Source organism: Callorhinchus milii, unplaced genomic scaffold (assembly GCF_018977255.1).
Source record: "Callorhinchus milii isolate IMCB2004 unplaced genomic scaffold, IMCB_Cmil_1.0 Scaffold2, whole genome shotgun sequence".
Classification (NCBI taxonomy): Eukaryota; Metazoa; Chordata; class Chondrichthyes; order Chimaeriformes; family Callorhinchidae; genus Callorhinchus; species Callorhinchus milii.
The window spans coordinates 37,186,431-37,213,568 of NW_024704743.1; the positions used below are offsets into that span (position 1 = coordinate 37,186,431).

At 42.8% G+C, this 27,138-nt stretch overlaps 1 protein-coding gene across 1 annotated transcript; it reads left to right on the forward strand.

Annotated features, from left to right (window-relative positions):
* Nucleotides 1-340: 340 nt before the first annotated feature.
* On the forward strand, nucleotides 341-27,054 carry lars2 (leucyl-tRNA synthetase 2, mitochondrial; the record flags this gene model as incomplete). Its single annotated transcript, XM_042332169.1, is given in 14 exon segments — nucleotides 341-448; nucleotides 1,146-1,305; nucleotides 2,994-3,098; nucleotides 4,181-4,296; nucleotides 4,603-4,886; nucleotides 5,470-5,568; nucleotides 6,888-7,025; nucleotides 10,928-11,031; nucleotides 12,795-12,977; nucleotides 13,570-13,739; nucleotides 14,607-14,684; nucleotides 18,223-18,334; nucleotides 23,604-23,731; nucleotides 26,298-27,054. Coding segments are annotated over 14 exon segments (1,968 nt in total), but the record flags the coding sequence as incomplete, so codon positions are not given.
* Between the last annotated feature and the right edge of the window lie 84 nt (nucleotides 27,055-27,138).

Here is a 27,138-nt window from a genome sequence, read left to right on the forward strand (position 1 = left end):
TCCCTTCGCTTAATGAACACTGACCTGCTTCATTTCTTCCAGCCTATCCATCCCACGAATGTTTGTGGAACACTGCTGTGTACAATTGGCTACCGGGTTTCGCCCACAAAATATACGGTCAATTCACTTTACAGTATATTCTGTGAAGCAGTTTGAGACGTCTCGAAGACATCAAATGGAAGGATTATTATTATTATTAGCGGGTGAGCTTTCAGCCAATATAAATAAAAACTGTATATGTGTACTGGCTGCCAAAGTGATAGCAATGTTGAGGCCTCTCTCAATGTATTTGAAATGTTGTATAATTAAAAGCTAATGTAAGAATATTTGTGTTTTGCAGTCCTTGTTGGATGGTTTGGCTGACCTCCCTGAATGGTATGGGGTTAAGGGAATGCAAGCAAACTGGATAGGAGATTGTACTGGATGCTACTTCGATTTTGAATTGAAAGTAAGACTTTATGGCCATTTGATAGTTAACTTTCATTTGTTGATTCAACCAGAGCTACCTGAACTCTATTAAAATGTATATAAAACTCTATATTAATATTTAAGGCTAGTGTTGAAAGTGTGGGGATTTTTCAGCATTATGTGTCACTGTTCCATTAGAAACGTCACTGGACTCTCTCGTTCATTTTTCAGACTTGGAGGTGTTCAGCATGTTCTTGGGAAGCCTAATAATTGCAACGCCAAGGCCTTATGTGCTCAACTCTCACAGCTTAGTTTACAAGTTACAGTATTTGGGTTTTCATGTACTCAATGTAACCATGTTTCATCCATCAGTTCCTCTATAACCAATGCACGTGTTTATGTACTACGGTCTTAGACTACAGAGTGCCTTTCCTTTCCAAATTTCAATTCAGAAAACAAGTTCTAAAAATAACTATTTGATCATCCTCGCTGGCTATTTGAAAACGAGTGGTACAAAACTCCCTGCATTGCAAAAGGAGCTGTGAATTTTAAGGTATTTTGTTTCATTTTTAAAAAGCACAGCAGAAAGTGGCATAGCTCTTCGATCAGATTGTAAACACTGAAGTAGCTGTGCAGGTGTCCAAATGCGGTGCTTTAAGCAGTCAGTACGTTGTGACACCACAATGGGTATCTGTTCTTTTTGGTAGACTTTACTCAGCTGATCCATCCTGTACTAGGTCAACGGGAGGTTCGTTGGTGAGAAACTGCCTGCGTACTGCTTCACCCCAGAGGCCATTTACGGTGCGTCCCATCTTACCATCCTGCCTAGTCACAGGCTGCTGCACGGCAACAGTCACTTGAAGGACTTTCTTCAGAAGTATTTGGTGTCTGATACAGGTAAGGGTGTGAGGCTATTTGTTTTTAAACTTAAGTAATTCAGAACAGTGCCTGTCCCCAGTTTGTGCTTTAGCCAGGTGAGAGCAGGAGGCACTGCAGCTGCCTCCAGCATTCCTGGGCCAGGGATGGGTGAAATCAGCCGGTCTCCTGATCTCTTTTGGTTACTCCTGATGGAATGGTGCACATGTGAACGTCATGTGAAGATAGCTGATGTCACATCCTGTACATGAGCAAGGTGCCGGAGGTGATGGTGAACTGACGACCTAGAAGATGGCCATTTATTAACACGGGAAACGAGCAGTTCCGTGCTGAGAGTTTTCCCAGCAACCACAGATACACCAACAACAGCTTGCATTTGTATAGTGGCCTTCACATAGGTAGTGTCCTGGGGTGTTTAACACATGGGTAGTGTCCTGAGGTGCTTAACACATGGGTAGTGTCCTGAGGTGTTTAACACATGGGTAGTGTCCTGAGGTGCTTAACACATGGGTAGTGTCCTGAGGTGCTTAACACATGGGTAGTGTCTTGGTGACTGAATAGTGCGATTGAAGAGGAAAGTCTTCAGGTGTGATTTGAATACAGGCAGAGAGGTGGGCAAGACAGAGGGATTGAGGCAGAGTTCCAGAGATTCAGGGCATAGTGTCTAAAAGCACAGCTGCCGATCGTGGAGTGGAGGGGATGCAGATTGTTTAGAAAACTGTGTTTTTAATATGTGTGCCTCGTGCAGAACGTCCGCAGGGCACCCACAATTAAAAGTGGACTGCACTCCAGAGAGGCACTTAACAATGGGATTTACCACTATCTAATTGATCAATGGGAAGCATGTTAGTTTTGTTAATCTTTATTGCTGAATAATATGCAGAAGAATTGATTACAAAATAACATTTCTCTTGCTGTAAAATGGTTCTAAAAGAAAGGACCTGTAGCTGGTCAGGTCAAGTAAACCTTTTGCTCTTGCAGTACTATTGCACTGGCTCATGAACGTTAAGCAAGGTTTTCATTTTATTTTTCTTTGGTGTCTGGATTCAGATTGAAAACAGACTGATAGGCTGGAGGTATCCTTCCTGCCAGTTGTGAAGGCTATATATGAAATGTGTTTGTTGAGTCTCAATTGAGTTGTTACTCAGAAAAGATTGACCCACAAAATTGCTTAAACTTCAGAGATCAGGCTTGTGTTGGGAGAGGCTTGGTAACTGGTTGTGTGCCAATGTTAGGGAAAGGGAAGCAAAAAATATCAACTGACTTTGTTGGCTTTCTCTTCTGTCCATCCTACCCAAACCCAAAATTGTAACAAAGTATTGCACATGAAGTATTTCTCTTGTATATTTCAATTTAATTTCAGAAATGGCACCTTCAGACCGTCTTAATGTAGTGGCACATGCAACGAAAATTGTTTTGAATGTATTTGAAAGTTGCAGTGGAAATATGGTACTCCAGCAAATGTTGATCTGCCAACAAGGCGCCTTTACCTCTCCCCACAACCCCCATCCTTAGTTTATTCTTGGATCATAATCAGTGTTCCAGTCTCTTCTGCTATAAATAATTTATTTGCCTCAGTTCTGTAGTTGCGTTAGAAGCCCATTTTAATGAGTTTTAATATTTGACTCTTAAACTCTCGAGTGACTTTGTATTAACATCTATACATTTAAACTGTTAAATATGGGATTCATTGTCTGCGTGTCTTCCAGATTGCCTAATGCCAGTGACAGCTGTGAACTTATTAAATGATCAGGAGATTCCTGTGGTCATTTCAGCCAAGAAAGAGTTTGATGGTTACTTAGATACAGTCATAGGTAAGCCTTTGGCACTCAGAGTCCTGGCTAGTACCAGGTTACACTGACTTGAGTTCTGAAAATCTACAAATGTCTATAGATCTGTGCCATGAATTTGGTTGTCCAGTGGAAGCCGCTTAAGCCGGACATACCGGAGCTGCCCATTTTGCCCAAGGTTAACTAAAGTTTCCTTACCTCTTCCCGCCCAGGAGAAGAGTGGCAGCGGCTCCTCCTCCCTCCCATTGAATGGGAAGGGGACCAATTGACGGCTCTCAGGTGACTGCAGCTGCTCGTGAATGGATGGGCTCCACTTATCACAAGCGGCTCCAGGCTTGTCAGTCAATCAATTTGACTCCTCCCATCTCCATCCCAGAGCCGCTCGTGGTGAGTGAGTTGACGCAGAAGCGGCAACAACCAAGGCGGTATTTTGTCCGGATAAACCGGCATATTTAAAACTAGTAACAATACAAATTAATCGGGGTCGAGTGTTTAGCCTGATTTACCCGATGTCTGGAGTGAACCGACATCCAGCTAAATCGGCTTCCACTGTATGTAAACTGTTCTTCCCATTTTTATAATATAATTCTACTTGCTTCATTCCTACCCCATACAATGCACTCCAAGCCTTCCCGCCTCAAGTGAGAGCAGTTTGCAAGTGCTTCTCACAGGGAGAGACTAGACTGCACATTCCATTCCAGACCCAGGGAAATTCCCATGTGTAGGTGGCACACGTATGTGGAACACTATTTTCAAGCGTGGTGTTGGGTATCTGGATGTCAAGACTCACCAAAAAAAAGCATCTCACGCAGACCTCTATCTTTGCTCAGGTGTCAAGCAGGGGGATATATACTTAGAAGTAGATACTCAGAAGTGGACTTACCCAGAGAGGAGTTCCAGAGAGTTGGCGTGACGTGCTTTGTTATCGGATGGATGGATCTCATTTGCACTGTTGGATTCCTTATAAACAAAGCTATTGGATTCCTTATAAACAAAGCCATCTTGGCAATAATGCAAATCAGACCCCTGTTACCCGTTCAAAAATAATGGTTTGAACACACAGGTGTAATTGCTGTAATGTGTTTGTGGTTCTTTTGTAAATGAAGGTATTCCCAGTGCAAGTCCAGATGACGCAGCCGTTGCTAACAAGCTGGGTCTCGAGGGTTTGGAGGTTTTTCACGTCCTGCCTGATGGTTCCGAGAGACTGCAGAATTCTGGGGAGGTCAGTGACTGGGGGCTTGCGACTGTGTTTTGGGGGTTTAAAGCTGGTGTTTCTCTTCAACTGTGCTTTTGGCCAACACCCTCAAATTCTGTCCTCCTTTCTTCCCTGCTGGATTCTGGAGTATTTTCTGAGGCTTTCTGGCCCAGAAGTTTGATCAGACTGACGGGATCAGGCTCTGCTGTGACTAGCTGCCTTTTGAACTGTACCACAGTAGAAGAAAAAAGAAGTGTATGTCTGTATGTGTGTGTGTGGGAGATTATAAACAATCTTCATTGCAATAATAACCAGGGCTCTTTACCTTTTCAGTTCACGGGTCTTGATCGACAGTCTGCAACTCAGGCTATCTTGGAGCGGGCAAGGAGAAATGCAATCGGTGGCCATCTCACAAGCTGTAAAATACGTGACTGGTTGATTTCTCGACAGAGATACTGGGGCACCCCTATCCCCATCATCCACTGCCAGGCGTGTGGTGATGTACCAGTGCCTTACCAAGACCTGCCTGTGCTCTTACCCAAGGTGCAGGCCTTTGTGGCAAAGGGAGTTTCTCCACTGACTACGGTGTCTGAGTGGTTCAACTGTACGTGTCCTAAGTAAGTAATGTCCCTGTTCCCAAACTACTCAATCAACTTTGCAGCACTTCCACTGGTGAAAAACAGGGTAGCTTTAAATGAGTGCCAGGATATAATAGTAATCAATAATAATAATCATTGCATTTGCTATATGACTTTTGTTGGTGGACTTCTCAATGCTCCACATAAATTTTACTATAAAGTGTAGATTTGTACACTTTATTTTGTAGTTGAGCAGATATTAATAATAATAATAATAATCCTTGCATTTGATATAGCGCTTTTCACATCTTCTCGATGTCTCAAAGCGCTTCACAGAATAGACTGTAAAGTGAATTGACTGTATATTATATTGAATATGACTGGTTTGTAACTAGCTAACCAGTTATTAACCAGTCATATGCAATGGGGAGGGAAAGCGAAGTGCAGTGGATTCAATTTGGAAATCATCTGTTTGTCACCAACTGTTGTTAAATTAAACTGTCGCTTATAAAATGGCGATTGGAATTTATTACTAACTTTGTTTTTAATGATCGACTTTGATGCATTCAGGACTGTTGGATGTTTGCAGTCTGTAATGTGTAACTTGCCTCCTCCTGCACAGATGCAAAGGCCCTGCTCAAAGAGAGACAGACACCATGGACACGTTTGTGGATTCAGCCTGGTATTACTACAGATACACTGACCCGCATAATACGCAGGAGTGAGTTGATGATCATCTGTGCTTTTATCACTTTTCTGCTTTGTTTTGGGATAAAAAAGTTATTTCAGCAGCTTGTGATGTCCTCCCGACGTCAAAGGCGCTATACAAATGTAATTTGTTTTTGTTTCTTTCCCTCGCCCCCACTGTTCATCAGCTGCAGGAAAGTGGCTGATCTTGGTTTCTGTGGTCTCCACTAAGGGGCGCTCGTGGGTGGGACCTTCCCTTTTCCATTGGAAAGTTCCCAGCCTCTGCTTGATGCTTCCTAGCTATGAAAGAGCAGAGATTGGAAACTCAGTGTTGCAAGGGATATGCTGGCATAAACCGTCATCTACCTTTATATGGCTGATGTGCTCCAACCTGCTGCATGGTCTGCGAGACACAATGCAGAAAATCTTACCAGCTGAACACCTTCCTGGTCCAAAGCTGTATCAACCTTTGGTTCATATAGTTGGGTATTTAAGGTTCTATTCTGGGGACGTAGGGCCCTCATGTGGTGAGTTTGATGCATTGCTTCTTATTGAATTTTCTCCACAGTGCTGTGGCAATCTCACGATAGAATTTTGGCAACCTTAAATCTGCAGTACATAGTCTCAAATTGCACCAATTCTATTGGCGCTCCACTCCTGACATATTAAATTCCCTCTGCGGTGGCGGTCCAATACACACAATCATAGGATCTTCTCAATATGCCATTGATACAAGAGGTACAAGCTGAAGTCAGGCACTTCCTAGTTTTTGTTTCATAAGTAGTGAGCTCCACAACCGTGCCTTGAATATTAAATACCTTTAAAAGCCAAATGTGCATGTTTTTATCAGCTCAACAGGTAGTGTAGTTGGAGCTTTCCTCTGTAGTCTGCCATGCCTCTCAAATAGAGTGAGCCCTGGAGGAATGGTAGGCAAAGAAATATAATCTGTGGAAAGAAAATAAATGTAATTTCTTCAACTTTCCTTCTAGGCTGAGTGTTATAGTTGCTACACCTCATGCTGGGAAAAATCTTACCCCAATAATGAAGACCTACATTTCATGGCAGAACTTTGTGTGGCATCAGTTTTTTCAATTCTTCAGTTGTGAATTATCTTCAGTATAAGAGTATACATTTCCAGTAGCTATCACAGTCGCTGCTTGCCTTGTTTTATGGTTTCGGGAAACTTCGGGGAGACTAGTGTACTGGTGTACTAGTTCTGAGGGGAAGGGGATAGCGTGTATTGGGACATCCTCCCAACATGAAAGGCACTGTATAAAAATAATTTGTTGTTATTGCTGGTGGTACACTGGTAGGGAGGATGGCTATTAAGCTGTTTAAATGTTTGTTTTGAAGACCCTTTGACAAGGCACTGGCTGACCACTGGATGCCTGTGGATCTCTACGTCGGAGGGAAAGAGCACGCTGTCATGCATCTGTATTACGCAAGATTTATTAGTCACTTCTGTAATGATCAGAACATGGTCAAATACAGGCAAGTCCAATTCTTCACATAAAGGCTTTGGGGAAACAGGATTATAATACTAGGATTGTGATAAAGTACTCAAACCTCATAGGAAATCAGAGGTTAGACTGTAGTGCCTATTTCCATGTTGTTATTTTAATGAAATATTTTATTTTAATGAAGTCTTTATTTTAATGAAGTTTAAAGCATCTTTGGATTGTGTTGGATTTCCTTTTTGTGTGTGATATATTTTGCTGGTCAGAGTTCAAAAACAAGGTACATATTTTCATTACCTACTGCAGTGCTAGTCATGTGCCCCTAGAGGACACACGAGCTGTATAAATACTTGCTTTGAAATAGGAGGAACTGTTCTAGCAGTTTATTACATAAAATTAAGTAGAATGGGCAGCAACAAAATAGGCCATTTGACCCAACTAGTCATACTTTATACTTCACACGAGCCTTTACCCATTCCCATTAAAGTATACAAGATTTTTCCCGGGCAGGGCGAAACTAGGCAAGTTTCCTTACTCCACACGCCTCTGTTTACCCAGCAGTAAGTAGGAACCCAGTTGTTAATTGATTGGCGGATTGCTTTCTGGGGGTAATAATCTCTCCATTTGAAAAAAATTGGTTACTCAATCCACTATTGTTTGTGGGACAACGCTGTGCGCAATTGGCTACTGTGCTTTGCCCACAAAATATACAACGTGATAAGGCGCTATATCAAATACAAGGATTATTATTGTAAGGATTATTATTATAAAATGCTCAATGAGATAGAGAAAGTTAACCCAGAAACGAGCTTTCAAATACACCAAAATGGCAGGACATGAAAGCACAGGTTCAAGAATTGTGCAGAACAATATTAAGAGACACCAACTTTGTCTTTCCACTTCATCCAGAGCAACTTGGGTTGTGTTGTGGAAAACTGCTGACTTCAGCAGAGGATAAGGCTCAACACATGCTCAGAGAGTAGTTTCAGAGTCTGAGGCTGCTTTTGGTTGGGAGCCAGTTCAGGTCCCGGACCGGAAACTTGCAGGTGGGGCGGGTTTCAAGCGTTTCACTTTTTTTTAAAAAAGCCACCAAAAGTTGAAAGTAGCAACTTGCAACCATTAAGGGGAAAAAAACAGTCATCTTAAAGCTTTGGGGAAAAGTGGCTCCCATAGGAAAAACTATGAGACAAACTGTTAATCGTTGGCCAGTGTTATTATTCAGTCTAGATTCCTTGACATTCTTTATTGAAAATCAACTATCTCTAAGATCTGATATACAAAATATACAGTCAACTCACTTTACAGTATATTCTGTGAAGCGCTTTGAGACGTCTCAACGACATGATAAGGCTCTATATAAAATCTAAGGATAATTATTATTAATATTACTGTAACATTGTTGACACCTGGAAGAATTCTGTGCATTCTACTAACTCATTGTTTGAACTGTGCTTTTCCCCGTGTGATATTAGTGCACTTTTCATTTATACAGTAAACCTGAGCAGAGCTTGTAATGTGTCCTTCATGGTCAGTTTGCAAGTCATTCCCTGATTCGAGTTCCATTTAACCAGGAAGGGTTTGCTGACCTTTCGCATCGATATTAAAGTAAAATGCTTCAACTTTCCTTTTGATTTTCTCCCCTTACTTGACTGTCCTCTGCTGAAGGTGGCAACACATTAGAACTATAGAAAGTTCACAGCACAGAAAGAAACCAATTGGTTTATCACAATAGAATTTACATTTTTATACTGTAGCGCCTTTCACATCGGGAGATCATTTACACTGCTGGGACGTGAACTGGGGGTAGGAGTCGGGGTGAGGAGGGGAAAGATCACCAACTTCTCGGTCAAAGAACTATTCCTTGAGATGTGCCTTGCAGGGAGGGAATCAGAGGGATTCTAGGATGGTTTTTCCAGAGAGCAGGACAGAATGGCTGAAAGTCTGCCTGCCGATGGTGGGTTGGGTAGACTGGGGGACAGAAAGCAGATTTGCTGAGAGAAGAGAGTAACCTGGTTGGTAGGGTTGAAGGAGGTCGTGGAGGTAGGGTGGAGTGAGACCATGGAAGGATTTAAAATTGAGAACGAGGATCTTAAATTCGATCGGCTGAGGGATGGGGAACCAATGAAGCCAAGCAAGGATGGAGGTGATGGGCTTGCAGAGGCTGGTGCGGTCGAGGACACGGGCTGCAGAGCTCATTCTGCATCCAGAGTAATAATAATAATCCTTGTATTTGATATAACGCCTTATCGCGTCATTGAGACGACTCAAAGCGCTTCACAGGATACACTGTAAAGTGGATTGACTGTATGTTTTGTGGGCAAAAAGCTCAATGAATATTTTGATTAGGGAAGAGTAGTGGAGTCAGGCAAGCAGGACGTGAGAGTAGTTAAGACTGGATGAAAGTGTGGATGGGAGTCCTGACAGCCTGGAGGGAGAGGTATTGGCGGAACCAGGTAATGTTATTGGCCATGTGTTGGGGCTACTTGTCCTCTGGAGTTTTCTGCTCTAATTCCTCTTGGTTTTGCACAATTTCAAGTATTCATCCAATTCCCTTTTAAGTGCTGTTGTGGACTCAGCTTATTTGTGATAAATGAGTCCACATTTTTATCACATTCAACCCTCTGAGGGGGAAATTTAAAAAAATATTTTTTTCCTCTCAGGGATTAATCAAATTTATGCCTTCCTGTTACTGCCTCGCCTAGCAGTAAAAATAGACTATCAAATAATTCATAATTTAGAAAGTATTAGATTTATTATTATAATATAATAATAATAATCCTTACATTTGGTATCGTATACCATTCATGTTTGGATTTCTTCCTACATTCCCCTCTGGTTAACCATCTCTTTTCAGCAAAAACAATAATCATTCCAAGTATTCAAGTCTCCACATATACACTATATCCCGCGGGTAACCGGAATTTGTACCTAGCCGGACCGGGCCCGAAATAGACATTTTTAAAAGATTTCTGCGGACTCCCAACACCCACGCTCCTACCGCACGCCCTTGCCTCACCGTGCTTGCTGGCCTTCAGTGGCCAGGCAGGCAGGCAGGCAGCCAGGGCTATCCACTTTCACTCAGTTTGAATCCCGCCAGCTATCTTCTGCTCACAGGATACAAACCGTTATAATTGTTGGTGCTGGCATTGACCGGCATTTTACGGCACTGAAAATAGCCAGCGCCCCAAAATTCCAGAACCGCCATTGTAATTATACTTAGTCATATCTCCCCCACAAGTCTGTTTTTGTGTAATTAGAATTAGGTACAATTGAACAGGCAATGGAATTATAAAGTAACCTCTGGTACCTTTCTTGATTGTATTCAAGGAGGAATTTAGATTGTATTCAAAGAATAATTTACATTGTATTCAAGGAAAATTCTCAACTTGTTTTGAATTTCTGGACTTTCCACAACACTTTGTAATGCACAGTACCATCAAATTGGACTCCTGTGGCTCAGTAGTTACAGCACTCGCCTCGCAAGTGAGAAACCTGGGTTCTACTCCTGACAGGATGAAATGTTGGGCAAGTTTCTTTACTCTACCTAGTAGTAAGTAGGAAGCTGGTGTGAATCCATTGGCGGATCACTTTTCCGGGGATAATAATCCTTCCAAAAAAAAACAATAATAATTTGGTCACTCAATCCACGTTTGTTTGTGGGACACTGCTGTGCACAATTGGCTGCCGTATTCCGGCCACAAAATATACAGTCAATTCACTTTACAATATATTCTGTGAAGTGCTTTGAGACGTCTGGAAGATGTGAAAAGCGCTATATCAAATGCAAGGATTATTATTAAATTATATTTGAGTCAGGGCAGTCTCACTTTATCTTTGGAGCATATTATGTTCAAATTATATTGTGGATAAATTGACCATTTGGCCATTGTTGCAGTTGGTATAATCTGTACTCCCTCTACTTCGTACTTTGTTTAGGGAACCTTTCCGTAAACTTCTGGTGCACGGCCTCATCAAGGGGCAGACGTTTCGACTTCCATCAACTGGCCAATATGTGAAGAAAGAAGACGTATGTTTCAGTGGTAAGCGCTCATTGAAACCAAGTGAAAGGTCAATAATGGAGGATCTTGATATAACACAACACAAATTCACATTTATATAGCGCCTTTCACGTCGGGAAGACCTCCAAAGCACCTGACAGTCCTGACGTGGTACCTGAGCTGGGGGTGGGGACAGGAAAGATGACAGAAGGCATAGTCCAAGAGATAAGATTGAGACAGATCTTAAAGGAAGCAGCACTTTGGAGGAACTCCGGTATGGAGTTCCAGAGTGTTGGGGCAGATAATAATAAAGAATAATAATAATAATCCTTGCATTTTTTTTAGCGTCTTATCACATCATTGAGACAGCTCAAAACGCTTCTGAGATTATATACTGTAAAGTGATTTGATTGTATATTTTGTAGGCGAAACGCGGAAGCCAATTGCGCACAGTAGTGTCCTTCAAACAGTCGTGGATTGAGTGATCAATTTGTTTTTTTTATTACCCCTGGAAAGTGATCCGCCAATCGACTAACAACCGGGTTCCTACTTACTGCTAGGTAAACAGAAGCATGTGGAATAAGGAAATTTGTCTAAGGTTTTGCTCCGCCTGGGATTCAAATCCAGGTCCTCTCGCTTGCGAGGCAGGCACTCTAACCTCCAAATAGGCTGAAAGACCGACTGCAAATGGCATTTCTACGTCTAAAACATGTACTGAATTTCTCCTAAAATTGAGCAATGAAATACATGTACCAGCCTGTACTGTACAGTACTTGTATTATTACAGAGACGTGCTGCACTCAACCACAGTCGTGAGCCAGGGTTTTGCTCCCCGTAGGAAAGTGCCTCGCCTTTCCTGGGAGCGTGATGAGTTGGCAACTTAGTCAATAGCTGGTAGCAGTCCAGAGCTGGCCTGAGTATTACACTATGTGATTAAAGGATCTCAATGTGTCATTTGGAGAACTTTAAGGCCCAGGAGGCAAGGGCAGAGTAGAACAATGGAACTGATCCTCAGTGTTAGAGCATAAACCATCAGGGCTGACTAGATAATATAGAGCTATTCAGTCTCAAAAAAAACGCATGTTAACAAAGATGTACAAAATGCTTATTGAAATAGAAAAAGGAAGCCCGGCAAAGTATTTTCTGTTTCATCACAGTAACGGGAAAAGAGAGCACAGGTTCAGGGATGTGAAGGGCAAATTTAGGACATACACCAAGAAGTATTTCTCTACATAATAACTAGAAGTGGACATAGGGTTAGCATTCTGTGTTGTGGGTGGCCAGACTGCTAAGCAGTACTCCAGGAGCAGCCTGATCAGAGCACTGCACATCTTAAGCAGTGGGAATCTGAGCTCAGCTGATTTGGTCATTTGTTTGCCTTGGTTACTGCTGCAAATCCTTGACTGTCCAGCACCTTGGGACGTTCTTTCGACATGAAAGGAAGCTCATAGACCTAGGAACATATGAACAGGAGAAGGCCATTCAGCCCCTCGAGCCTGTTCCGCCATTCTGTTAAATCATGGCTGATTTATACCTCAACTCCAAATACCTGCCTTTGCCCCATATCCCTTGACACGCTTACCTAATAAAAATCTATCCACCTCAGTCTTAAAAATTTGAATGGATTCAGCATCCACAGCCCGTTGGAGGAGAGAGTTCCAGATTTCCTCTACCCTTTGTGTGAAAAAATGCTTCCTGATCTGCCAGGCTTGTTAAATGTACCCACCAATTCAGAATCACCCCCAGAATCTTAGAAAAAGTACAAATGTGTTCAATTTGCATTTGTTTTTCTTTGTTTGTTCAAGGGCTTGATCCTGTCCATGCAACTACCTCCGAGAAACTCCAGGTCACCTGGGAAAAGATGAGCAAATCTAAGCACAATGGTCTTGACCCAGAAGAGGTAGCACAGCAGTATGGGATTGATACTGCTCGCCTCTATGTTCTATACGCTGCTCCTCCTGAACAGGACATTTTGTGGGACGTTAAAAGTAAGTAAGGGGGTTCCCTTGGTGAGCTGGTTCCAAGGTGATATGCTTGGCAACGGAATGTTAATATTCTTTGGCGGTCTCAATAGTCCGGTTCCTGAGCCAGGTAGCTCCGCAGTACTCCAGGGCACTTCTGTTAACAGACCAGCCAGCCTGGCTCATCGGCAGGATTTGGAGTGACAGACCATTTCACTGGAAGCAGGATTTCTTTCCACTCAGCTCTTTTTAACCCAGCAAGGCAGAGCTTTAACGTGTAGGGTGGTCCTAGCTGGACAACCAGTGGGAAGGTTCCCAGACAGTGCTATCAATGACACGCTATGTGGTTTTAGCTAGTTAAACTCCAGCAGTACCCCAATGCACACGGTGGGGTCCCCAAATCTTGGGTCTTTCCAAACTATGTTTAATAATCTCTGGAATTAGGTAATCAGGTTGCATCCCTCCAGATTTTTTTACCTATAAAAATGATGCTTCACTTCTGAGCAATAAAATCATTGACTATAGTTAAGGCTCGTAAAACGACTTTATGAGTGACCATTTATCTTTTGTTTCATTGTGGTTTGTGATGAGCTTACTGTGTGTTTCACTTTGAACCCAGCGGATGCCATTGCTGGTGTATTGAGGTGGCAGGGCCGAGTGTGGTCACTGGTCACCAAGTTGATCGATGCTCGGCTCACAGGGACAGTGCCCTGTCCTGACCTTCTCAACAAGAAGGAAAAAGCAGAAGCAAAAAAAATCTGGCAGAGCAAAAACTACGCTGTGTCTGAGGTGAGTGTTTGTGGTGTCTTGGGTGTGGGCAATGAGCCTTGTAAATAGTGGGAATAAAATGTAATTGAATGCCCTCCCATAATTGTTATCTCTTGTCACAAAACTACTCTTGAGAATCGTCCCCATTCTCCTCAAAAAGTGCATTCTTTTAAAATGGATGAAGCATAACTGTTCGAACAAACTTTATACCATCTTGTAAATTATACAAGGAGGCACAATTATAGTAATAATAATCTTTGCACTTGATAATGGTGCCTTTAGTGTCTCAAAGCCCTATCCAGGTAATTGCTAACTGTGTAGCCTATGTGCAGAACATTTGAAGATATGCAATCATAACATAATAATCCTTCCATTTGATACAGCGCTTTATTGCATTGTTGACACAATAAGGAGCTATGTCAAATGCAAGGATAATCATAAGCTTTCACAGAATATATTGTAAAGTGGATTGACTATGTATTTTATGGATAAAACGCAGCAGGCAATTGCGTACAGTAGTGTTCCATAAACAATCGTGGATTGAGTGACCGATTTTTTGGAAGAGATTATTAACTCTGGAAAGTGATCCATCAATCCATCTAAAAAACAGATTCCTACTTACTGCTAGGTAAATAGTTGTGTGTGGAGGAAGGACACTTACCTAAGATTTCGCCCCACCTGGAATCGAACCCAGGTCCTCTCGCTTGCAAGGTGAGGGTGCTAACCACTACACAACAGGACTCCAGGGGGCGTGCTTTTAGGTGTCTGCCTGATGTGAAAGGCGCATTTTAAATTGTATTGTATATCAGCACAGGTTCAGTTTTGGCTGTTCTAGTATCCAACTAATTGTTATTGGTTTTGTTTCCCTGCTTGCTGAAATGTGTTTAGGTAACCACCTACATGAGTGAGGATTTCCTGTTGAATGCTGTAATCTCCCGGTTAATGGGCCTCACAAACATACTCTCAGTAAGTGCAGTTCCTGAAATCTGGGGCCACAAAGTGCGAGGTCAGTGACGGATTCCAACTGTAGTCCAGACGGGCAGGGTATTTGTGGAACATTCATCAAGCGCTGCACTGTTAAGGTCAGAATGAGACTTTAAACGTAGATTTTTAATGCTCTTGTGATCGTAACCATGTTGATTTGCTGATATGGCAAGTTTGTAGCTTGCATTTGCAAAGATTCATTGGGGTTAAATTGGAGTTGACCAGCCTGATATGGAATTTCATCGCAGCCCAATTCCTGAGCTCATCTTTGCTGTAGGATAAATTGGAGTGATGAAAAGTCTTGGACAGTCAGGTTGTGCAACTGACTCCTCAATAAGGTTTTTTAAAAAAAGATGCCCATTAAGTGGAGCTGTGTTATGTGTGTTTAGTTGTGCAAGTGGGAGCACTCCACAGTTCCTGAGCAATACGATTAGAAATGGTAAGTATAAAATGAATGATGCTTCCTGTTCCCATTCACAAGTGAAAGACAAGCGTGGTAGAAGATCTGAAGGTATGTCTCCCCGGGGCACTCTCTTGCATCTCTTCATAATTGCACCAGCACATACTATATTTGGGAGCAACTTAAATGCACGCCCGTGGTGTCCTTGGTGCGGGAGACCCGAAATAGGGAAAGAATTGAAGTATAAAATACTCAGGCATAAAGCGACATTCATTTTAAATTGAAATTTAATTTGAAACAGCGAGTCCTAAATGTTTCTTGCTCCCTTCTGACCTTTTAAAAGTTCACCCCCAAAACACGCCATTGGGATACTGTGAATGCTTTGTGAAAATAGATCCCAAATCTAGAAGGTTTCAACCGGTGTAAAATATGGTCACAGCAGCTGCAAGAATTCTCTCTGTGGTCAACTGAGCAATGTGTTGCAAAATGAATACTGTTTACAGTAACAGGAAAGACATTGGCCTCTTCTGAGCTTGGCTTCATCCTCTGCAAAAAAAAATCAGGGCATTCTTCACCATGGCGTGTGGCGAGAATGCTTAAATTCCATCTGCATACATGGCAATTGTCAGCACATACCTCTTCTCTCAGGAGGAAAGAGCAGGCCTTTGAACAAAAAACAGAAACCAGAAGAAGCACTTTATTCGGTCTCTCTGGTACACTGAGAATCCCTTCCTTAAAGCAATACACAGCAGTTGAGCCTCAGATACACAGCAGTTGTTGGCTGTTCGTTGTGCTACTTATATAAAAAACACCTGGTGACCTCCTTGAAAGGATACAGTTAACCCAGATCTCTCCTTATATGCCTTTAAATCAGTTGAGTTGGCTTACATCAGAAGAGCCCCCTGAAGAATATTGTTCATCCAAAAAATTTTCCCCCAGGCAAAATAAGTACACTAACTCTCACAGGGTTTTTGTGAATTCAACTTGTCTATTATTTCTCACGATCTCAATGAGAAAATGTCAAATTTCAAATGTATTATTAACTTCAGGAACTATTTATTTGTTTATTTATTTGGAACTGTTGACTTGCGATGATCCTTTATCCCCTTTTCCTTTTGACAGTTTTCGCCTAGCCCGAGCTGTGTTGATTTGTTGCCAGGGTGTACCCCGCTCTCAGTGGGAGAGTGAGTCACTGTTTCCCAGTCACATGCATGAGCTCCGCTCTGTCTCCTGCAGGGCAGTTCTGGAGCGAGCTTACCATCATTCAGTCCCATGGCCCCATCCATTGCACAGAGAATTGCCTCTGGTTAGCCATACCGCTCACAGGCATCAGCAGCTCAAATGTAGTCCAAAATTGAATTGGGGGGACTTGCACAGCAGAAATTGCACATTACTCCCATTGTGGAGTCCTGTAGCTCAATGGTTAGAGCACTCGCTTTGCAAGTGAGAGACCTGAGTTCAATTCCAGGCAGGAAACCTTGGGCAAGTTTCCTTACTCCACACAGAGCCTAATAATAATCCCTCCAAAAACCAAAAAAACAATAATAAATTGGTCATTTTCAATCCACGACTGTTTGTGGGACACTGCTGTGCGCAATTGGCTGCCGCGTTTGCTCACAACTATACAGTCAATTTACTTTACAGTATATTCTGTGAAGCGCTTTGGGACGTCAAGAAGACGTGAAAAACGCTCAGACTAAGCCCAGTTCCTCTTTTCTCTCGAAAACTCCTTCAATTCCAGAGATAAACTTCCAGAATTATTTCAAAATCCTGGGTAGACCTGTTTCATGTAGGGTTAGCAGCCACCTTCCTGCACCTCACCCTAGCAACCACTTATCATTCGGTATCCAAAAAAAAATCGCCTCAGAGAGTGTTAAGCTCTCATTTGGATTGAAGTTTCTTCCTTTTATTTGTCCAAGCAATATTCCTTCACATCTGGCAGGATAAACACACCCGATCCGGATGTAACTTGGTGAGGGAATTAACAAACATTTTTCTTTCAACAACAACAACAACAACAACAAGATTCCATTCATTGAACGCCTTTCACGTCGGGAGGACGTCCCAAGGTGCTGTACAGTTGGGTCAGGACCCGAGCAGGGGGGAAATGGTCAGGGTGAGGGGAGGGAAGGGAGGGAGCGAGGAGTGGGAAGAGAGTCGAGAGGGGAGCTGAAGGCACGGTCAAAGAGAAAGGTCTTGAGACCGGCCTTGAAGGAGGAAAGGGAGGAAGCGGCGAAGGCACTGGGGGATGGAGTTCCAGAGCCTCGGGGCTGAGAGGCTGAAGGCCCAACCACCGATGGTAGGGCGGTTGGGGCGGGGGACGTGGAGCAGACCGGAGCCAGAGGAACGGAGGGTACGGGCAGGTAGGTAGGGGGATAGTAGGTCGGAGAGGTAGGAGGGAGCAAGGCCGTGCATGGTCTTGTAGGTGAGGATGAGGATCTTGAATTCGATCCTCTGGGGGATGGGGAGCCAGTGGAGGCGAGCGAGGGTGGGAGTGATGTGGTCCCGAAGCCTGGTGCGGGACAGTACACGAGCTGCAGAGTTCTGAATGACCTGCAGCTTGTGGAGGGAGGTGGCGGGAAGGCCGGCGAGGAGAGAGTTCCCATAGTCCAGCCTTGAGGTGATGAAGGCCTGGACCAGAGTTTCAGCAGTGTGAGGGGTGAGGTAGTGCCGTAGTCTGGCGACATTCTGGAGGTGATGGAAGGTGGTGCCAGTTGTGGCGCTGTTATGGGGAAGAAAGGACAGCTCAGGGTCGAACAGAACGCCGAGGTTCCCGACTGGTTTTGAGAGGTGAAGAGTGCAGCCTTGGATGCTGATGCTGTCAGCGCCTGAGAAGCATATTGTCATCAAAAAACCCAGAGAGGGGGACTTGAAAAATGGAAGGTTTGTTAGAAATGTGCAGTTGTTGGTTGTGATTGCTTCCTTCAGCAGATCTTATGTTGCTTTTTCATCAACAACAACTTAAATTTATGTAGCGGCCTTCAAGCGGGGCGGCGTCTCAGAGCGCTTAACAGTGGCGGAGCCTGACGCCGAGCCGGGGGAAGGGAGGAGGTGACCATTTCATTGGAAGATTATCTGTGGAATTATCCAGTAATTCTATCTCCCCCCTCTTTCCTCCAGCACGCCTCTCCTAAAGTGATCCTGCACAGCACTGAATACGAAGATGCTCTGGCCACTTTGTGCATTATGACGGCTCCAATGGCTCCCTTTCTGGCATCAGAGTTGTGGAAAGGTAAAAGGAGAGCAATTGTTTATTTTACCTCTTTAAGAAAAGGAACAACTGCTGTACTTATGAATGGAATATTTAAGAAATCATGTTTATGAAAAGCATAGGAATTTTGGTTTCAATCCCATCTATCCTGAGCTAAACTGGAAAACTGCTGATTCTAATAGGACCAGATCAATTGAGTGACTCTCCCCATCCAGTGCTTTGAGGAGGATGATGCTATTAACCCTCTCAATAACACTGTGAGCAGGGTCAGTGGAAATGTGCAGACCTGCGTTCAGTCAAGAAGAACAGATGTCACCTGGTGTCTGCAATATAGGTGCAGTGAAAACCAATAAAATATACTTTTTTTATTAAAGAAGGACAGCAATGTTTTATTTTAAAAACATATTTTATGTCCTCTTACCACTCCTTTCCCGAAGGTGGGAACTTGGTGAGTTATTGTGTGGCATTTGGAGTGCTATACTAAGCTCAGATCTTTGTTTTATTTAATTGAGTTGAATTAGTATCTCACAAACTGACACAACCAGTGGTCATGCTCCACTTCCAGCCCAACTGTTGTTGTTGGGATGGGGGGTGGTCACATTCTCAGAGCAGTCTTTAGATATCGACTGTTTCATTATGTTTATCAACGGTGTGAGAATTAACATATTAACACTGTAAATCCTGTGAAGAGCTTTGAGATGTTTTGATGGCTTGATAAGGTGCTATACCAAATGCAAGGATTATTATTATAATAATGATGCAAGTTATTTTGTGGAGTGCCGCCCACTGGTAGACTTTTATACAGTCTGTCACGGTGGATTTAAACTCAGTTTGCGCATTGATGAGGGGAGAAGTGGGAAAATAACTGAAAGTGTAGTCAAGGAGGTGATTCTTAAAGCAGACTTTAAAGTGGGGAGAGGAGGGGTGATTCATATTGTAAGTATAAATGTTGTGGGGGAGAATGAACGAAGGGACTGTAGAATTTTGCTTACTAATAAAAGGAGTTGCTGTACAGATATTAACTGTATTTACGTCCAGGCTTTCCTTCTTCTTTAGCAAAGCAAATAGATATTTTCTAATCCAGACTTCAGTGCTTGTTTCAGGATAGCCATGTCCTTCACTGCCGGTTCAGGCCAGGGCGTGATTAGGAAATAAGATTTAAGCGGATGGAATGAGGAGATTGTGTTTAGACGCCCAGAAGAGCTTCATCTCTCTTTAACATGTCAAGACCTAAAATTAGTCATTACTAAATTGAGCTATTCGTGCAGTGTACCACATATAAATAACTTCAAACATTTCTTCCCAGCACTACATAGCTTTTGTTGCACCGATTTTCTCTATGGTTGCAGTTGGATATAATCTCGCAATGACACTTGTTTTAAAGAAGCTTAAGTCACTTTTAAGATGTTTGTAATAAAGCACAAGCTATTGCAAATCATCCTCCCCTTCCCCATTCCGCTCTGCCATTTCTTCTCTTTATTGTAATCTGGGATCAAAGTAAAGCAATGAGAGCCAGAACAGTTGTGTTGAGTCAATATTCTAAGCCACCCAACCTGCTGAGTTGTTTGTTTATCTGAAAACAAATCATCGCTGCTGAAAACGTAAATAGCAATTCACTGTGCAACATTGCTCCTGGAAATCATCAAAGAACCAATATATATAGTTAAAAGTTACTAAACAAACTGATAAGAATCTATACTTATAGTTCAACAGCACCAAACATTTAGTTATTTGTTACCCAAGGCCCACAAAATTGTTTTTAAAAAAAATTGCGGCATTTCCTTTCTGTTGATCTGATCTCTTGCCAGGCTTATCATTATATAGTTGGAACCAGGTTATCCTATTGTGCACCTATTGAAGTGCCACTAGCTTATATTATAAAAACAAGTCCTGGTTCCCAAAACTGCTGACGAAGTTGATTGTGCTACCGAAAAACACATTGGGGAGTAAGTAAGATTCTATTGGTGGCTTTAGTTTCAAGACCATCTATTAGGTAAAAAAAATCAATGCACCACTTCTAAAGATGCTATAGTGAAGGTACGGCAAAAGAGTAGAAATACTTAGTTATGTTTATAAAATCATCACAAAACTAAAATGCCTTATTTGTTTCATTAGTAGCCCCGCATTCCTTTTATGATTTCTGTGTCTAATATCACATTTGCGTTGTATAGACTGTCCTGACAAATGGCATAGCTCAAAACTATAGGGTTCTTCATTCTCAACAATAAGCATCTACTGACTTTTAGTAGTTGGTGATAGGTTGGTGATGGAGAAGAGTTGCCTGGTGTTGTCCTTGGTATCCAAGATTGTCTTGGAGTAGAACGACGATTTAGTGGAGGCGAGGGCAGAGCTGTACGATTTGATAAGGTCCAGCCAGATTTGCCGATGGACCGTTAAGTTTGATTTAAGCCAGATGCGTTCAGCGGCATGCACCTGTGCTTTAAAGGAGTGGAGTTGGCTGGTGTTCCATGGTGACGTACGTGAATAGGAGACAGTTCGGGAAGAGAGGCGAGCAAGGGAATCGAGAGTGGAAGAGAGGGAGCTGTGGAGAAGAGTGGCTGAGGAGGATAGGTCATTGCAGGAGGAAGCCCAGAGGAGAAGGAGTTCAGATGACTCCAAGGCAGCTGGTGGGGTGGGGGAGGAGATTTTTTTCCAGGGGCGGTAGGAGATGGAGGTGGTTTGGGTGGCGGTGGGAAGAGGGATTGAGGAGTTGAGAGAGATTAAGTCATGGTCCAAGATAGTTTTGTCGATGATGATGAGGTCCGAAACAGTGAGACCCCGAGTGATCACCACGTCGAGGGGATGACCGCAGACGTGGGTGGTGGAGTGGATGTAGAGGGAGAGGTTGAGGAAGGAGATAAGGGAGGAGAAGTCAACAAGGTAGAGCAGGAGGGGGTGAAGTGAAGGTTGAAGTTGCCTAGGATGAGGAGCTGTTTAGAGCAAAGGGAGAGGGAAGATAGGAGGGTGGAAAGTTGGGATGAAGGTGGGATAGGGCTTGGGGGGGGCGGCGATAGATAAGGAGAATTTTGAGGGATAGGTTGGAGGGGTGATAAAGGATAAGGTGCTCAAAGGAGGGGAAGGTTCCAGAGGAGTAAGGGGATAGGCCGAGCGGGGACCGGGACACGAGAGCCTCACTGCCACCACAGCGGTTAGGTCGTGGGGTATGATGGAAGGTGTAACCAGTTGGTGTGGCCTTTATCAGGGGGAAGGTGTCGCCTGGAGTGATCCAAGTTTCAGTGTTTTCATCAACAATGAGACCTTGCATGGTGAATGTTTTGGAGAGGGAGCAGACATTTTGTAGGCCGATGCAGAGGGGACAGTTATAGGAGGGGACAGAACTAGCTCTAAGTATCATCTAAAGTGTTACTAACTGCTCCAATGACCCTTTCTGTTAACCTTGGGTTCCAAACGTCTTGAGCATTTTAAGACATTTTTGTTCTATTTTTGCTCCATTTTGTATCGTGGTGAATCAGGGAACAGCGATTTAACAGCTGATGTTCCAACTCTTTCTTTTGGTAAAATCAGTTCACTTTGCACTTTTGTTTGAACCTAATTGATGCTTTTAAAGACATTTCTGGCACGCTTACCTTATCCTAACCCTTAGTATTTTCAGCCTTTCCCAGCAGCTTTGCACACTGAAATCCATTGAATGTGCTTCCTAATCTTACTGTACACATCCTTCATTGCTTGTGCTACCCCAATGTCTCTCATGTTTGATTGTTATTCTGAGGCATATTTGGGATTTCATTAACATTAGCAGGATAAGGAAACTCAGTTCCTTCCTGAAGCTCTGAGTTTGAAAGACTGCAGTGACTCTTGCTACTAAATTGATATCCTGACATGAAGCAACAAGAAAACAAAGTCACTTGTTTTCTTCCTGTGGCATTATTTCATCCCAAACGAAATTTACACAAAATCACTGTTTGGAATCTGCCTTCTTTGTTCATCCTGTGAGCGTGTTCAAAAAAAAACCCGTCTTTTGTGCAAAAGCATCTGCCAAACAACCCCTTTCTATTATTGCAAACCTGGCTGCATGCCTCTGATAACCCACTTTATTATACTCACTCAGCCAAATCTACTTCTGTGTTGTAGACAATAAGTCATTTGTTTCAGTCAGCCGAGTGTCTGACACATGTGCAAACCCATCACCATGCTTAAGAGTATCCAAGCTGAGAATTCCATGCATCTCACCTACACATGGAAATCACAGAGATAGATTATTGGAATGGAATACACACTCTCTCCCTGGAGGGACACATCCTGCTTACCTAACTCTGGAACGTATTAGGCGCAGGTTGGCAAGAGCCAAGGCTTGGGGACCCCAGAGTGTGCATTGAGGTACACCTTTGAACATCAATAAATTTCATGAAGTTGATGGGGAATCAGAACAGGAGAATCTGAGTGATGGTAAAGGGACAGGTGCAGAGACACATTGCTTAAGGACAGTAGGGAGGACATATCAATACCAACACACATGGTGATCTTAATACTGAATAGTGGCAATGATTTACCAAGAATGTACAGCATAGAAACATGCCACGCGATCAAACCAGTCCATGCCTGTGTTTATACTGCACACAAGTCTGAGAGGGTAGAGTAAATTGCAACAATCGAGGGAAGGTCTTTGCCAATATCATTCAGGTTAGAGTTAGAGAAGAAAGTGAGCCAAGTGGGCAGCTGTGCCTTTAGGATAACAAGCAACTGAACCATTGTAACTGAACAACGGTGTTCAGTGAGAGTCCTGGGTTTGATTTCCGGCAGGGTGAATGTTGGGCAAGTTTCCTTACTCCACAAGCCTCTGTTCACCTAGCAGTAAGTAGGAACCCGGTTGTTAGTCGATTGGCGGATCGCTTTTATGGGGGTAATAATCCCTTCAAAAAATAATAATAATTTAGTCACTCAATCCACAGCTGCTGCGTTTCGCCCACAAAATATACAGTCAATTAAATTTACAATATTTTCTGTGAAGAGCTCTGAGACGTCTTGAAGTCGCTATATCAAAAGCAAGGATTATTATTTATTATGTAAAGGAGGATTTGCTGAACCTTCGAGAGGACTTTGGCTAGATACCAGAAGGAAATGCTGCTGGTGGTGCCACAAAGACCACAGTTGATGCTTCTTATCAAAATTGTTGCACTTATTTTCAGCTATTTTCCCCCCCACTAACTGCTTCCCCTCTCCTGATGTGTTGACTTTATTTCTTCAAGACTTTCCACTCTTGAGTATTTTGGGAAAAACATCCTTTTTAGCTTATTACTGCTGCACAAATCCAAATGTTTTTCTGTTCCAGGTCTGTCCAGCGTCCCGAACAAACTTGGTGTTGGCTATCAGTGGGACACAGACGTGTTGTTTCAGCATTGGCCAAATGTGGACAGAGAGTACCTGCAGCAGCCAGACACTGTGGAAATGACGATCAGGGTAAGAGCTGTCAAAACTGGTTTATAAAGTGGTGATAAATCAAGGCTGTATGAATAGAAAATACCTTTAGAATATTCTCAGGAGTACAGCCAGCCAGTTTACTCCCTATATGTCAGATGATTCTCACTCTAATGACATTCAACTGCCAGGTCATGGCCAAGAGTTATAGAGAATGTTACAACTGGCAGTATGCATGTGATACAGTATTAATCTCTGCACAAGGTTACCATAACTATCTTGTGGATTACGTCACTTCTTATGTTTCCACATTACTGGTGAGGTAGGCTCATAACTCTCTGTGTAGATTAACCAACGCAATCAACTATCAATACTTCACACCTGATTAGAGAAGCGTTATCATTATTATAGTGAGGGTCATTCCACTCCTGGAGTTGTCTGTCCAAGTTGATACCTGCCCTGGATAACAGTTCTCTTCCTTCCTCCATATTTAAAGTTGAGTTAATAATAATAATAATCCTTGCATTTGATATAGCACCTTATCACATCTTCAAGGCATCTCAAAGAGCTTCACAGAATACACTGTAAAGTGAATTGACTGTAGATTTTGTGAGCATAACGCAGCAACCAATTGTGCACAGCAGTGTCCCACAGACAATTGTGGATTGAAGTGACCAATTTATTATTATTTTTTGAAGGAATTATTACCCCCAGAAAAACGATCCAACAATCGACTACAACCGGGTTCCAACTTACTGCTACGTAAACAAAATCAAGTTTAGTGAAACCCAAATCAAGTTGTTGTTCCCAGAAACTGCCATGAAATGTTGGGATGTGGCAGTCAGTAGGACCAAAAGTGTTTAGAAACCAGACACCACATTCTATATTTTAGTAATTGTATTATAACCCCATCCTTATCCAACTTTGTTCAAAAGAATCAAAAATAATTTGATCAATGTTTGATGGGGTGGAGGTATAATACATTACAATACAATTAATATTTATGTAACACCTTTTACATTGGGAGGACATCACAAAGTGCTTGACACTGCTGCCCGGGCACCCGAGCTGAGGGTGAGAGCCGAGGGGTAGGGAGGGGAAGACTTGGACATTCCAGCATCTAAATATCCAATATTGTAATAGTTATCACACCACATACTGTACTTTGCCCCCAAAGATTCAATATGGTAGGCATTAATAGGACGCTAGTTAGTGAGCCCAAATTGAAGGGCACAAATATAACTTTTTTTTAACGCAGAGGCTGGTGAGAATGTGGCACTCACTGCTGGAAGCTGTGATTAAAATAGAAACAATATATTTCATGGAAAACCTGATGCAGAGATGAAAGAGAAAATAAAAAATATATAAAAAATGGGGAAGGGAACAAAGAGAAAGACACATGTAACTTTCTCTCCTCGCTCCCTCGCCCCCTTTTTATAAGCACATCGAAGGAAATTCTGCCAGGTCTGATATTCTGCTCCATGTACAAGGTATTTCCTCCATTGTTTCCTTCCAATATAAGGCCCTTAATGTTATTAGAGTCGGATATCTTCCCAATTGTATACCAGCTCACAGATCTCCTTTGCTAGAGTTATTCAGTTGGTATATATGCCAACTCCCCAGTCTTGAAAAGGTTGACATGCGGCCCATGTGAAACACTGCTGACATTCCTTGGTGTGGGTGTGAAGCTGACATGCTGAGACATGGAGAATCTTTTTCATGGTAAATGGCACTTGTGTTGTTGGAAACTGCCATTGCCCTGTGGCAGTAACTGAATCAGACACAGACCACTGAACACAAAGTATGATCATTCCTTCAACCCCCATGATGCCATCAAGTTTCAACCTCAGGTCAATTAGGTATTGATTGAACTCTGGACCAAATTATGTTGTGTAAAGACATCATCATACCAGGACTTAACGTAGCCCTGCAATAGCAAGTTTTGACCGAATCACATTTAGACCAGTTAAGGGCCTCAAAATATTGTATCCTGTGTTAAAGTTGCTGAAGTTGTTGCTTGAGAAATGCAGTTGCTCGTCACAGAGCCACCTGTTGCTCTTGGTTCAAATTGCCTATAAGGTAACCGTTTGCAGCTGGACTGGCAGCAGGGCTCGAGGATGAGAGCTGATGTGACCCTAGAATTCCCACGGTTGCTGGATATCTAAGTTCTGTATTGCTGTCAACATGCCATCATGCAGATGATCCAAAGTGAAGCTTGCGTGGTTCTGGGGACCTGCAGAGTACTACTGGCTATAACTGGTGTAGACCAGTCATGAGTCAAAGAAGTCAGCAGCTCTGTGTAAATGAGCAGTCAATGCACATTGGCAGCTCTACACACAATGGCATTCAACAGAGCTCTGTTGGGAAAGGACTGAAGGAAACTATGTGGGAAAGATGATGTGCTGCAGGGAGAGCTCTAATCATTCAGGGAAAAAGTCAGTGATCAAAGATTTCCTTTGGAGTTGAGAGTTCTCTGGTGTAATGTGGGTCAGGGAATTCCTGGTATAAGCTTTAGTGCGATGATGAGGTGTGAAAGTTTCAGCCACAAAACTATGCCTGTTCAGCTGTTGTGCTGCCACTCAGCTCTCTCCCCGTCTATCATCAACAGATCAACAACAAGGTCTGCGGCTCGGTCAGCATGCCCCAGCAGGTGGCCGTGGATGCCGAGCAAGTGCGAGAGCTGGTGCTGCAGAGTGAGCTGGGCATCAGGCAGCTACAGGGCCGCGCCATCAAGAAAGTCTTCTTATCTCCCAGGACAGCACTCATCAATTTTCTAGTAGATGAACAATAAAGAAAATTTGGATAAACACTGGCTGAACAGCTGAAAATATTACACACTTGAACCCTTGCTGCACAGTAAAATGATGTGGGAATCATCCAGGGAATCTTATTTGGCTGCCTGCTGCATCAAATTGTTTTCTGTAACAAAATCATGAGAACTGGAATACTTCCACTTTGTGATTGAAGGTTATAGAAAACTGAGATACAAGTCCAAGCTTGGACTGTAACTGCCAATGTGATCATGACTTCCAAGGCTAGTCCCATATCATCCCAATAATATCTTCTTCTCACTTGGCACGAGATTAAGAGCTGGATTGGGCAAGAGGCATCCGCCCAGGCAGGACAACAGAAACGTGAACCTTCTGCCAGACTGTTGCGAAGAGGCATTGACAATGATACTTATTTCCTCAGAGACTGGAGTAGGGATGTGGGTGAGGAAACAGTATGCAAAGGAAGAAAATAAATAAAATGTGTTTCAATCACAGATCGCAGATTGCTGTGTGGAATTAAATTGTGTATTTTTAGGCCTGCGGCCACCTAATGTTTTATATATTAATTTAATAAAATGTTACAAACATGTCAAACATTCTTCCAAGTCCAATGAAATGTCAGAAAAGTTATTTTAGCTGAAACTCTTAACGTTTGATCAAAAATAAAATTGGAGACAT